The following is a 14076-nucleotide window of genomic DNA, read 5'->3' as shown; positions in this document are numbered from 1 at the left end:
AAGCCCTATTTAAAATTAAGCCAAAAGAAAAAGCTGAGCCTTAGTATTATTTCATAGATACTTTGTTAAACTAGAAATTTCCAAAGGAGTCTGAAGTTACCTGTTTTTTTGCAAGGCTATATGTTTTCCAAATCTAACAAGTATATCAATCCTCCCAAACATATTCAACTTCAGTGTCCCAAACTCCAACCCTGGGCCATAGATCACCACAGATGTCATCTTATTACATTTAAAATTGGAGTAAATGACCTTCTGAGGTTACAGATAAATAAATCATAGTCAGGAACATTACAAGAAAACAGTGGTGAACATCAGTATTAATATTTTAAAAATAAAAATGTACGAAGGGATTTCTTGTCACTCTTTTCAATACTCCACTTTGCATTCAAATCTGGTAATTAAACTTGTGTATTTCATTTCTAGCATGTATTTCATGCTAGAAACTTGCTGCAGATGTTGGTTTAGTCTAGATGTTAGATGGCTGTACTATAGCCTGAAGTAATAACTTAAACTATTGTACTTTTCAGATTCTGATTGGCAAGTCAGTATTTGGGTGTTTGTGTCAAACATAATGGCATTTTGTGCTTATACAGGATTACTGAACTTGACTGAAATTGGCACTTGGGCTTTGGGAATAGAATAATATTGGAGTCTGCTAATAGTGCATAATCACCACATTCCTAGTTGTAAATGTTCTGTGTCTGAAAGATTTTTTCCTAACATTTGTTTAAAATTATTTTGCATCAATGTGACTTTGTTTAAGTACAGTTCATTTTGCTCATCAGGTTTTTTGCCAGAATTCATCATTCTGGTAAAGTCTTTATTGTCCTGCTATTTAAAAATGTTATGATGTACAATTTTTAGGTTGTGAATGTGGATACACCCATTACAGATGATTCGGAGCTCCAGAAGTACTCGAAGGTATGACTTACATGATGGTTTCCTTCATGGTATATGTTGGCAGGGTAATTCCAGGAGGGCATGACACAATTCTGGATTTATGTGTTCAGGAAATTTAGTGCCTTGACTCCATCTTTCTCTTCCAAAAAAAAGGCTACCAATATTCTGCTTGTCTTCTGGACTGGTCCAATACCTTCTCATAGCATGGGCAAACGAACATTTTAATACACACACCCCCCTCTAAACAAAACAAAAAAACCCTCAAAACCCAAACCATGCATATAAGCCTCAAATTTGGGGCTGCTTAATTGCATTGAAATTCAGTTGTTGAAATCCAGAGGTTGAAAGTCTGCTGAACAATGTCATTATCCTGCATAGGAGTTTCCCATAGTGATCCGTTTAATTGAAATGGTCAGAGCTGAAATTCATTTCAGACTTTCGAGGCTTTTGAGAGATTTTTTTCAATATATGTATGTTAATGTTGTACAAAAGAAGTTTGTGAAGGTGATGCATTTATATACTTGTGGAGCTGTCTCAGTGAAGAAAGGCCATAACCTCATGATGAGACATGGGTGTGAGGGAATGTTGAGAATGGATGTTTGAGAATGTTGAGTATTGAATGTTGGGAAGGGATTGCTCCTTTTACTTGAATATCCAGAATTAATCTGGAACCAGAAGGGTAGTCAGTGTTTCAATTTAAGTAATAAAAAGCCAGAAAATGGCCCCACTGAAGGAGCAGATACTCCTGATCATCTCTTCTTCCCAAAGTTGCCATGATTTCTGCTGTCTTGTCTGGATAGCATATCAGTTCTGTGCTAGTCTTCCTAATATTAGCAGACCTAGGACACTAATGGTCAGAGGCCCCCAGGAGAAAAAATCCAGATTAAGGAGGCCCACTGGGAAAAGTGGAGGCCCCCCTAACACCAAATCAGTCATTTCACCTTGCAGAAACAGGGACGCCAGTATTATTAGCTATTTGCAGAGGATGTTTCGTGGATATTTTTCCTACCTCAAAGCAGTGTAGCTCCTGAAGGAGTAAGGCAGCTGATCTTGTGATGAGTTTTCATGGTGATTATGGAATGTCTTTCAGTTTTGTTGAAAACTCACCTTTTGGATAGGATAGACTTTAGGTGTTACCCTTCTCTGCATTTTTTCCAAGATGGTAACCTTATTTAAGAATACAGTTCAAATATTTTTTTTTTCCCCAAAGGGCAGATTGGTTGTTTTTATTTGTGCAAACAGTTTGCATAGAGAAATTATGGACACTTGTGCCATAACGCAGCTGATGTCAGTATAAAGACAGTCCTTTTACTGTGTGCTTAGTTTAATTTGGTGAGCTACTGAATCCTAAATATATTGTGGTAGATAAAAGACATATACATTCTCAGCCATACTTATCTTTTGGCAGCTATTACCCATCCACACTTTGAGATTAGGAGTTGAGCTTGATACGTTTGATGGACATCATTATATATCATCAATTGCTTCAGACGGTTCAGCTGCAACACTTGGTCTTCTGCAGCTGGAGGATGAACTTCTGGAGGTAAAAAATACCCCCCCTCCACCCAAAAATAGAACTGATATATTTCCTGTTTACTTAGGCTTCCTAAAAATGCTTGTATTAAATTCTGCTTTGACTGCTGTGTGTGCAATAGTAGTATTCAAGAGTTGGTTGTGGAAGCAGTTGAGAGTGGTGCTTTGGAAGTCAGATTGATTTTCTTCACTGTTTCATTCCTCCCTTACAGACAAAATGTCAAATTCTTGTGACCTCTTAGTAACTTCATGGGTTTTTTTTCCTGAAATGATTTAAGAAGAGTATCAAGAGTTATAGGGGCATAGACAATATTTGTGTTGAATATATCTGTAGTCCTTTAACTCAGTCTTTTGAGCAATTTGGCGTTAGCTTTTGTGGTGGATAATCTTTCTTCATATTTGTCACTTGTAAAAAATTTACAACAGTCTCAGGACTAGTGGTTCCTGTTACACATTATACCTTGCTTGTTGAGTGTTGAAAAACATTTATGTGTAGAGGTAGTACATCAATTTGTTTAAATATGTATGAAGAAGTATTGGGACAGCTTTGAAGTTATCAGAATCAGACCAGACCTATTTGCTTAGGAAAAATATTTATTTGATAGTATTAAAATAATACCTATTTTGTGTGTGTGCATATATGTATACCTATCTGTATCTCAGCCTGCAAGTGAAAAGACATTAACTTCCTACTGAATGCTTCCTCTTTGTGGAATATTTTGGATTTGAACGTTTTTGAGTGGATGCAAAGAACATTCACTTGACATCAGTGGGAACAGAATTAGGCCTTCTGAAAGATTAATTTGTTAGGTGTAGAGCTCTCTTTCTTTTACTTGTTCACCCTGTAACATCAAAAATTCATACTGGTATCACTAAAACCTAAAATATTTTCTTCAGTTATTGCTTAATGGAGGAAATCTTGATTCCTAAAGGAAGGGATTAATGGAATGCTGGAAGTGTTGTTTAAATTCCTTGGCCACTAAACAAAAAATAGTATACAAAAAGCAGTAATGCAGTGCTGTAGAGTAACTTAGGAAACTTTAATTGTATATATTTAACGGTTTTACTTATTACTGTGTACTTACAATTAAGTTCACAGATATGTCCAGACCTAGTGAGCATAAATTTTTTTTCTACTCTGTAGCTGGAAAAAAAACCCAACAAAATAAAAATGTGCTCCGGGGCTAAAGCTATATATGCCAGGTTTAGCCCAGAGTATGTTTTTGCAGCCAAGTTATAAATCCCCTTAAGTAGGGGTTTGCAATGGAAAAAGTGACAACCCCATTCTGCAAACAAGCAGCTCTACCTGGGCCTGATACAGTTGGGATTAAAATGTGATCAGCAAGGAATTTTTTTTTAATATATAGTGAGGTTGAACGTTGATTATTTTTAATGACGTGTTTGAATTACGATAGAAAGCACGGTATTTTCTTCTCACTCCCATCCCCCAACTTTAGCTAATTTCATTGTGTTCTTTTTGAGGAGTAAATTGCTTCCTTGTGTCCTTCTAGTTTTCTTACACAATTTCACTCGCTCCTATTTGATGGCACAACTAACTGGAGCGGTGTGGTGAATGAATGGGGTGTAGGGCACCTTGCGTTTTTAGAGGCCAATTTCTGGCAGCTGCAAAAGAAGAAACGGGAGTCCCCAGGTCCTCCTGTAGCTCTTTTCCATCAATCACAGTATGCTGAGAACTGCCAGTAACTTTCCACCACATCGCCACTCTCAATGCATTAAAAAATCCTTACGCATAGATATTTCTGCTTAAATAATTAACTAATGGATTAGCCTGATAGCTCAGCAGTTGCTGTAATTCTTACAGAAAAACCCCATAGCAGTTCATCTTACCATGTTGGAGGCTGGTTACACCATTTTGAATTTTTCTCCTTGGCTGGGTTATGGCATGAGAGGAACTCTGTGTTTCTCACAGTATAAGCTCTATTTACACTGTAAAAAGCACAAAGGAAAAAGTTGGGAAGAAAAAGAGTTGATCAGGAAGAAAATGGTGGCTAAAGTGACATTGCTGTGTAGTCTTGCACAAGATTGAGTCCCTCTAAAGAACAAAGAGATCTCAGAAGTATAAAGTGAGGTTCTGCCTCAAGTGCCAGGGTGTGTACATGTATATTTATTTACATGCTCCTCCGTTCCTCCTCCGTTCCTCCTCCGTTCCTCCTCCGTTCCTCCTCCGTTCCTCCTCCGTTCCTCCTCCGTTCCTCCTCCGTTCCTCCTCCGTTCCTCCTCCGTTCCTCCTCCGTTCCTCCTCCGTTCCTCCTCCGTTCCTCCTCCGTTCCTCCTCCGTTCCTCCTCCGTTCCTCCTCCGTTCCTCCTCCGTTCCTCCTCCGTTCCTCCTCCGTTCCTCCTCCGTTCCTCCTCCGTTCCTCCTCCGTTCCTCCTCCGTTCCTCCTCCGTTCCTCCTCCGTTCCTCCTCCATCTTCTTTTTGTTTTCTTTTTTCAAGTCTCTGGTTTAAAACATCCATTAACAGTGCCTTGGGCTCTTCTGTTGTCACTCAGGATCTAAAGCTTATGGGATGTTAAGCTTTGACCCTTGTCAGTGTTCTCTGATTAATTGCTTACTGTAATTGTATTTTTTACTATATAAACATTCTTACATGTCTTCTGTAGGGTCTATTTTAGTTTCAACCATTTTGTTACATTTTAAACAACTGACAAAGATGTGCTAGTTCTAACTTCAAGGTTTTGATTAGAGCTCAAAATCTGTGTATTCCCAAAATATTTTTGAAATTTTTTTTTTTTTAAAATTCAAACACATGCTAAAAAAAAAATCCCCAACAAAGAAACGGGTGAGAATGAAATAACAATGCTAGGAAAGATTTAGGCTAGGAAAAGGAGTGAGCAGAAAACAAGTTAGAGGAAGCTGAAGAGAGCAGAGACGTGGTGTAGCAGTCAGTAGTCACAAGATCTTGAAGATGGAAGTTTAAGTCTTACAGTAATGTATGTATACTTCAGAAGCATATGTTAATAAAACTGCAAGGTTTGCCAGAATCCCTAGGTAAAGTTAGACTTCCACATTCAGCTGGGAGAAGACGTACGCAAAAAAAAAGTAGTAAAAGAATCTGGTTGGTATCCTTTTAATTATCTTAGCATGGATATGTGTTTTTCCCTTCTGTGTAGGTAAATGGAGTTCAGCTATATGGAAAATCACGCCGAGAGGCAATCACTTTTCTAAAAGAAGTGCCACCCCCATTTACACTGGTTTGCTGCCGACGACTTTTGGATGATGGCAGCGAGTCTCTTGTGGATGAACCCACCGTGAGAGTTTCCCCTCCAGAACAAAAGGTAGACTTCCCATGTCATTCAGTCGTGTAAAAGGACAATAACTTTTTGAAAAAGTGCATGCGTTTCTGAGAAAGTGATTTAGCTTTTTAAAGACAGTGTTTCTGTTTTGCTTTTGCTGTTCGATCCAGACGACTTTTCAGTCTTAAATAACATTTCCTAAAATATACAGTTATATGAGGCAGTTTTGTATTAAATTGTCATATAAAGCTGCCTTGGCTATTCACTTTGGGCTCATAAGGGACAGCTGGTGTTTCAGTGAAAGATAGTTCATGTTTGCAACACTGGTACTTTTACTACAGTTTATACAGGTTGGTCATGAGAAACTTCATTGTACTATAAATACAAGGTAGGTAAATCACCGAGCTCGCATGCTGACTGTGTACATCCTATTCATCATTCTTACACTTAATAGGTGAGTGAGAGCTCTGAATTATACTAAATCACATCCTTGCCACCATTAGCTGATTACTTCCATGTTCTGAGTAGGTTTTTATAGAACTGGAAAAAAATGAAACTTAATGTTTCTTTCCATTGCAGAAGCTTTAAAGTCTCAAACTAAATCTCGACACTTGTAATGGTTGTTCCTATTTCTAAAAAGTATTTACACCTTGACTTCTCATCTTTTCTGAGATTTTCTGATCTAATTTCCTCTAAGGTGGTGAGTTAAACAAGAAGTGTGGCTGTTTCATGGAAGAATAAGGTGTACAGTATTATACCTTTTTGTAAAAGGCCCTTTCTGTTGCAATAGCACTTGTTCCACTGTGTTTTTTAATGTTGCATTTTACTGAACATTTTCCATGTACATCCTGGTTGCATGTCCATTCTGTGTTGCACATCTTTGCCATAAGGTGATACTGTGTGAACAGAGGTTGCCTTCTCCTTAGAGCAATCTCACAATGTTTCTGCTTTCTTTTGTCAAAAGTATCAAGAAAGAGTGTGTAGAAGAAAAATTTCTTCATTTTGCCTCATGGCAGTGCTCTGTGTAATAGGCATATTTGTCCAAAGAAATAAAGTTAAATCAGTGTGAAATAAATGGGTACAAGATTTTATTTTTTTTCTTGGGACATCATACATTGATAACTTTGCAAAGATTGCATTGATGAAATAGCAGTAACGTTAAAACACGCATTTTAAGTTAGGCAACAAAAGATGCCTTTTTGGCAGATGTATTTGTGAAGCTGTCCTTACTCAACAAAATTGGGTAACTATACCTCTTTCTTTTATACCTTGGCACAAAAATTGTGAAAGAAGCTGCTTTTTCAAATTGGATACTATTTTTATAGTTAGAATGTAAGAATTTTTTTGTTTGCATATTTAATGCCACAAGTATCAGGTGTGCCTGATCATCTGGTCTTTCTATTAGCTGTCTGTGGTGAAATCTTTTATGCTAAGATATTTATTTTTCTTTTATGCATCTAATGGGACAGCTGAAGTTCATCAACATGTAGCAGGTTAGTAATATTATAACAACTAATTTGATTAGTACATGGGTATTTGTATGCCAGGTTGGGCTCTGATGCTCAAGACATGTAGGCATAGTCCCAGGGGAGTATCCAAGGCAGCAAGCTGGAGAAAGCTGGATGCATAATGTTTAATGAAGTTGTAATTCCACCAAAGGTCATATTTTAGGGCTTGTATGAGCCATTACTAATCAAAATATTGAAGGAATAGTGTTTGTAAAGAACTGAAAGAATAGTGTTTTAACCAGAGCTTTTATTTTTCAGGTGAAACCTGAGGAAGACATTAATCCTGAGGAGGAAGGGGAATTAGCATTATGGTCTCCTGATGTGAAGGTTATTGAACTGGAGAAGGACAAAAATGGTTTAGGATTCAGCATTTTAGACTATCAGGTATACTTTTCTGTATAACTAAATACTAAAAATCCCTTTGATCCTTTATCTTATATGGTGCCTTAAAGTTGTTTGTGATGTTGATTACTGGGTAACTGACTTAGCATTTAGGCTTAGAAACTGTGTAGGGAAAAGTAATTTATTTTGAGGCCAACTCTGTGAATTATAGTGTAGTGCTTGTCCCAGACTAGTCTGATTATTGGACATGATAAAGTGCAAAATCTTGAATCAAACTCCACCTCCTAACTGAGTGCTGGGCAGAGGTTGGGTTTTGGTTTATTTTGTTTTAACTTGGAATGACTTTTTAACTATGAGAGTGGCAAGCAAACTTTCTTAGGTATTGGAACATCATTTCCTACGTACCAAATTTAATGAGTCTTTTACTTTTTCTCCCCTCACTGCCTCAAATCGCCTTTCATTTATAAATGGAGTATAGACCCGTGCTGGCCTGTGATCTGTGGTTTCACTCAAGCCATGGAAATACTCACTCAGGCTTCAAATAAAGCCATGAAAAGTAGAGTTTGCAGAGGGAGCTTTACCAGGACTGTCCTTCACAGTCAAAAGGGACCATCAGGGCTGACAGATGACTCGGTGTTGCCAACTCAAGTTTCTGTAAACACAAATTTGCTTTAATACATTAATTTATTAGTATAAGAATAGAGATTAAAGAACCTAGTTAATGATTTTTCACTTACGCTTCTCTGCTTAAACTATTAAACCAGTATGCCAGACGTACAGTCAGAATTTTGGGGGTGAGGGGCAGCAGGGAGGAAGTTGACTTTCAGGAGTCATTCGTAGCTTAAAATTTGATTTCTCCAGGAAGAACCATTTTAGGGAGGATTATATACTTAATTGTTAAACTCCTTAAAAATCAACTGACAAGTCTTTAATTGGGGGAAAATTCTAATAAAATTAATGAATCCTTCTTTCAGAATATTGGCTTCAATTAAATATATAGAAACTTTCAAAATCTTTACTCAGAATGAAATGTTCTTCATGTTTCTAGTCACCGTGACATATTTTTAAACCTCTAGCCATCATATTTATAAGGAAATAAAATAGCTGGATCGCTTTTCATAATAATATACACATCACATCTGAATACTGCCTAAACGTTGCAGTTTAATAAAATGTGTTCAACTGTTGTGCATAAATGTCTAGTGGTATAAAATTCACTTTTTGATACAATAAGGCATGAATTGGGAATGAATTAGAATAAAAAATATTGGAAGTATTATGCAAAACTGTTAATTCTATATTTTACCAGTGTGATTTAAGATTACTGAAAATAGATCCTGTTAGTCATTTTCGCTGACACATGTTGTGTTGCAGTGCCAGCTTTACTGTAGAGTTGCTAGGAGTCTTTACAGAGCAGTAATACACAGATTTGCTTTTAAGTTCTCATATAATCAGAATTAATGAAGGCTTTAATAACAGGCTTTTTATTTACTTATTCGCAGATGCAAATACATGAGCAATGTTGTGGTACTTTCAGCTAAATTTAAATACATTCTAATCAATTCTAAATGAGTGGTAAACCACTTAATCTCAGATCTTTATAATTTCAAGATATTTATGTATAAAGTATGCTCTTTTGTTTGGGATTTGCCTCTCGGATCTTTTACACTTTTCATCATCTGCAGATTAATTTTTATAGAGAGATATCTGTGACTGTGTGTATGTTTATGTAAATACATCCATCACATTCTTGAGTGCAGGGCAAAGAAAATAAATAATTGTCCATGCTAGATTGGAGTCGGGGAAGAAAAAGTATGTGGTTCCTGGGAGACTGTTTAGAATTCTTAAAGCAGATTTGCTGAGAAGCACAAAATTACAGTGAAGTGTTTAATTGTGGCTTAAAGGACCTGGAGACCTAACTCTGTTTTCTACATTTCTTTTTGCAATTTTACCCTTCTTTAAAAAATGAAAGTTGTTTTTTTAGGCACATACTCTGTTTTGCAATAAAAGGTTCAAGCCTTATAATGGCAAATGACACTACCTTCACTATATATCCACTGTTGATTTTGCTCTTTTTGAATAATCATGAGGTGGGGTTTTTTAGATTTTTTTTTTTTTTTTTTTTTTTAATGAAGATAGTCATTGACAAGTGGCTTGGCTTCATGGGTCGGTGCATCAGTGAGAAACCATCGTTTCTAGGCTCCCATTAGTGTTAATGGAGATAAGGTGGAAAGGAAAATACTTTTTAAGAGGTGATTCTGAGCAGAAGATCTATTTGTGGCGCTCATAATTCCACACATAAGGACTGACTCTGTTACAGAAGTTTAAGGAAACTTTGGTGTTATTGTACCCAACTTGGAGGTGATGTGACTGCATTCTGGGTTTTAAAGATCAAATTATTTCTGTAGCTGATGGTTGACATGTCACTTCAGAAATATTGGTAGGACTTCAGAAAGATAAGCAGGAATACTGAAGTAACATTACAAGAAAAAAAAAACCCAAACAGTGGTGCACTATTATTCCACCTTACTTTGCCCCCACATCAAGGTATGATAACATCTTTGAAAGGCTACTGCACTACCAGTCTATGCCAGCCCATTTCAGTTGCTTCTTGTGAGAGACTGGTGACTGTTATCTGCAGTATTTAAGAACCCCTGAAATCCAGCTCATACAGACGTGTTCATTTATGACAGTGAGCAATGCCAGATGGGCTGCAGAAGTGGAAGAATGCTAAGCAGTTAGAGACCAGGCTGCTTTACGGTGCTGTGGAAGTTTCTTCCTACTGCTTCCCGTTTCTGTTTGGTATTTGTTTTAAAGCGCAAGGCATTTTACTTTTCCATCTTAATTCTGATTACAGAATTAGAGGTGGTGATCAATAGTCTTGTGGTATATGATTTATACTACTTGTCATTTGGGTTTTTTTCAAAACTGACTACATACTTGATGTAAAGGATATTGTACCTCAGTTGTCTAAAATGTTGCGAATCCTGAGTCACGCTCTGAAAAACAGTATTAATAAAAACTCTTTGTGAGGTATAATAGGAATCTGACTACGTAGAAAACTGAATGCTGAGATCGAGAAATTATTACCCTGGTATATTAATTTTTAATGGGCTATCTTTCTAATAATGTTTCATCTATCAAATAAATGATAAGCATATCCCAAGTGAGTTGCAGGATATTCCCAGAAATGTACAAGCATAATTCCAATGCCTATATATTTTCATGAACTAATTACAAATTAATTATACCAATTATGCATAATCAATAGTATTTCTACTTTGTCCTGTGTTTTCTTTTGTCTGTCTTTAGGGATTTAAATGCTTAAAACAGAGCTGCCTTCTTTTTTTTTTTTTTTTTAATAAGGTCCTCTTGGAAGGCCTGTATATGTATTCCTAAAACTTTGGGACACCATTAGAGAAGTAGAGTAGACTTACCTCTTTGCTATAACAGGACTGTATTTATATAGAATACTGTTCAGCTTCCCATGATCACTATGTATCTTTTTTACCGTTTGCTGAATGTCCTAATTTGTAATTATATGGTAGGAAATCTAAAATCTTTGGGACTGCTGCTCTGCTAGCAAGATCAATACCAGGCGAGAGAGGAGGTGTATGGGGTATTCTTGAAATGATTGGTTTCACTGGACTTTTTTTCTCCTAGTGTAATGTCTTATTTAAATAAGAAACATTGAAGAAGTCTTAAAATGAAATCTTCCATGTATTTTTTCTATTGTCACCACTGGTTTGGGATCTTGTCAAAGCTCTTAGGCTAGGCATTGCTTTTTCTTGATAATGCTCAGATGAAAAACCTGCAGGAGGAGAGGCAGCAGCAGCCGTGCCCATAGGCTCTGTGTGTGGTGTGCTTCCTTCAGCTGATAACGCATCCTGCTCAGCAGAGACCTGAGGAGCAGCCTTGCCTTGCTGGTGATTCTATCTTAAACAGGGACCCCTGCCCCCCTTTTGGCCATTAAAAAGGTGTGCTGTTTGGTCTTCTGGCCAACTTCTCCGTGAAGTAATATACTCTACCTCCCTTAATTTCCTTGTAATTTCACTTGGAGGAGTTGCTCTCTTTTTCACCTCCTAACTAACTTTTATGTAGTGTTGCTGGCACAGTTAGCGGCAAGTATGTTTTGATGGTGAATGAGGGACCTAGTACATGTAGAGTGCTTTGGGATCATCTGTGATGCAAGGGGCTACGGTAAGCATATTTATTGTTCTTTGTCAATAGACGTGAAAGTATCCAGCTTAACAATAACTTTGTCTGGCCTGAAGCTAAACCTCCTAGCCAGCAAGTCAAGAGCTAAGCCATTGTTATTGAGACCAATCCTTTTTCTTAGAAAGAAATTTAAATGGAAGAAGGGGGCATGATATGTCATCAGGTTAAAATAGAGGAGAAATGCTGTATAAAAATGACAGTGATCCCAGGGTGTTAGAGCAAGAGGAAAGAAAAGTCACACAAGATGAAGACCTCTAGAGAAAAAGAAGAGATCACAATAATATAAAAGGTTCTTTGGCCCTGAAACAGTGTTTACCAAAGACGTGATGCATGCAGGCCAACAGATCCTGTCAGTAATGTTTTACAGAAATACTGGAAAAACCACAGGTAGCTGAATTGCAGATTTCTTGAGGCAGTATTGACCAGAAGGTAACTTGAATGGTCTGATGAGCTTTTATCAAATTAAGCAAAAAGCTGAATGGACTTTATGTGGAGCTTAATTTAGTGTGCTTTGAAGTCAGAGTATTTTAAAGTGACTGTTTCAAAGTGTGTGAAACTAGAGAGGGTGAGGGTTGGGTTAGGGAGGGTTGATGGTTTACACAGCTCTTAGGATGTCTGTGAGAGGCTGTTTCTCCCTGTGCTGGAAAGGTTAGTCCCCTCTCTCCAGCCCCTTTTGCACAGTACCAGCTGCCCTACAGACCCGTGGGGCTGTAGGAACTCATGGACTCACCTCCTCCAAGTGGTCCTTGCCAACGTGGGTGTAAATATCTACCCATCCCCAGAAGCAGTAACGGGCATTTGTTCTGAACTTCACGTACTCAGACCTGAAACAGCATGAAGGGTGCCCACCTTCATCAGCCTGGGTCAGTGCCTAAGGGGTTCTTACTGTAGTCCAGCAGTAGGAACTCCACAGCTGCCTTATTCCTGGGCTTATCTTGGTTATCATTAGCAATTTTTTTCTTACCGTTGAACTGCAGTCTTTTTTTTTCTGCACATTCAGCAGGTTACGTTTCGTCCTTCTCCCAGGGAGCATGGGAAACAATTGTTTTCTTTTTTATAACAGAATCACTGCATAGTCATTCACGGCAGGAAGTGAAGCAATTTAAGCGTCTCCAAATATCTTTCCTCTTTTTCTTTATGCCCCAAACAAACAGGCTCCAGATGTAGAGTTACAAAAAAGCAAACTGACTTCTTATTTGTAAATGTTGGTATTCAACTAGATGATATTTTTCTTCTTTCTTGGACAGTTCAACAGAGAGATGCGGGGCTGGAATGCTTTGACATGTTGCTGGCTAAATGTTTGCCCTCTTGTGATAATTTGAGCTTTGTCTGTCTTGTGATAAGTTTGTTATGAACAAAGAACCATATTCACGTCCTTGTTAAGCACATTTTCACCTGATCATGTGATGGAAACCTGTGGCTTACTGGCAAAAGCTCCACAGCTGTATTAAAAAGCAGTTTTACAATGGCTATCAGCTTGGTACTGGGAAAACTGATAAAGGCAGCTTTTCTCCCATCTCTACAACCCATCCACATTCATTAACATCAAAGTTCTATAAGCCTCAGTACCAACTGTGTTGGTACTCATCTCACGGAGGATTTGCTTCTCTCCCCCTATGGGAAAGTTCTGCATCCTTTAAATCATATTAAGCTGCTTCATTTGGAAAATAATTCTTAATAGTGTGTCATGAATTGAATTCAATATAGCTTTTTGAAAAATTCTCTTGGAGTTCAGCTTAAATACTACTTTTCAGGACCGAAGAGCTGGTGAATGCAATTGAGCACATTCCTGGTAAAGTTTCTAGGGCGTTCGTGATTAGTGGTTTCCAAAACCTCAGTGCAGCAGTACTAAAAGCATTGGGAGACCAGAAACCACTTTAATAAGAAATCAAAGAGACTGTGTATCTCAGCATGAGATACAGACAGATACACAGGAATAGCTTGCTGAGGTAGGGAAGCTGGATGCAGGACGTCACGTTAGGGCTTGAGTATGCCCTGACGCTGGGCTGGGCGGGGGGGCATCACTCTGCCTCTAAGTGAGAAGTTGGGAAGGAATCTCATGTGCAGAGTGGAGTGGCGTGTCCTGGGGACAGCCCTCCTGTCTTACGTGAGCTGCAACAGCCAGTGCTCTGGACAATACCTGAGTTTGCAGAGAAACTGGAGCATTACTGAGAACATCTGTTTTTCTTTGGTTTGTCGCATATCCTTAAAATAAATGCTAAGCAGTATTATTATTAACCTTTAGAAATGTTTTCCCTATTCCCCCAAATTCTACAATCTGGTTGTTCTTTTTCATTTCCTGCTAGGAAGAATAGCTTTT

General features: G+C 37.9%; 1 protein-coding gene across 1 annotated transcript in view; it reads left to right on the top strand.

Moving 5' to 3' along the window:
- The window catches only part of PATJ (PATJ crumbs cell polarity complex component), a 155816-nt gene that overhangs the window by 31004 nt on the left and 110736 nt on the right, over positions 1 to 14076 (top strand). Inside the window, exons 15-18 of the mRNA XM_074906085.1 lie at positions 865 to 921; positions 2309 to 2443; positions 5566 to 5751; positions 7467 to 7580. Of these exons, the coding sequence (XP_074762186.1) occupies positions 865 to 921; positions 2309 to 2443; positions 5566 to 5751; positions 7467 to 7580 (492 nt within the window). The remainder of the gene's footprint in view (positions 1 to 864; positions 922 to 2308; positions 2444 to 5565; positions 5752 to 7466; positions 7581 to 14076) is intronic.

The sequence above is a fragment of the Athene noctua genome, chromosome 5, assembly GCF_965140245.1.
Source record: "Athene noctua chromosome 5, bAthNoc1.hap1.1, whole genome shotgun sequence".
NCBI classification, from domain to species: domain Eukaryota; kingdom Metazoa; phylum Chordata; class Aves; order Strigiformes; family Strigidae; genus Athene; species Athene noctua.
Note: the sequence above shows the minus strand (reverse complement) of the source record. Positions and strands in the feature narration are given on the sequence as shown.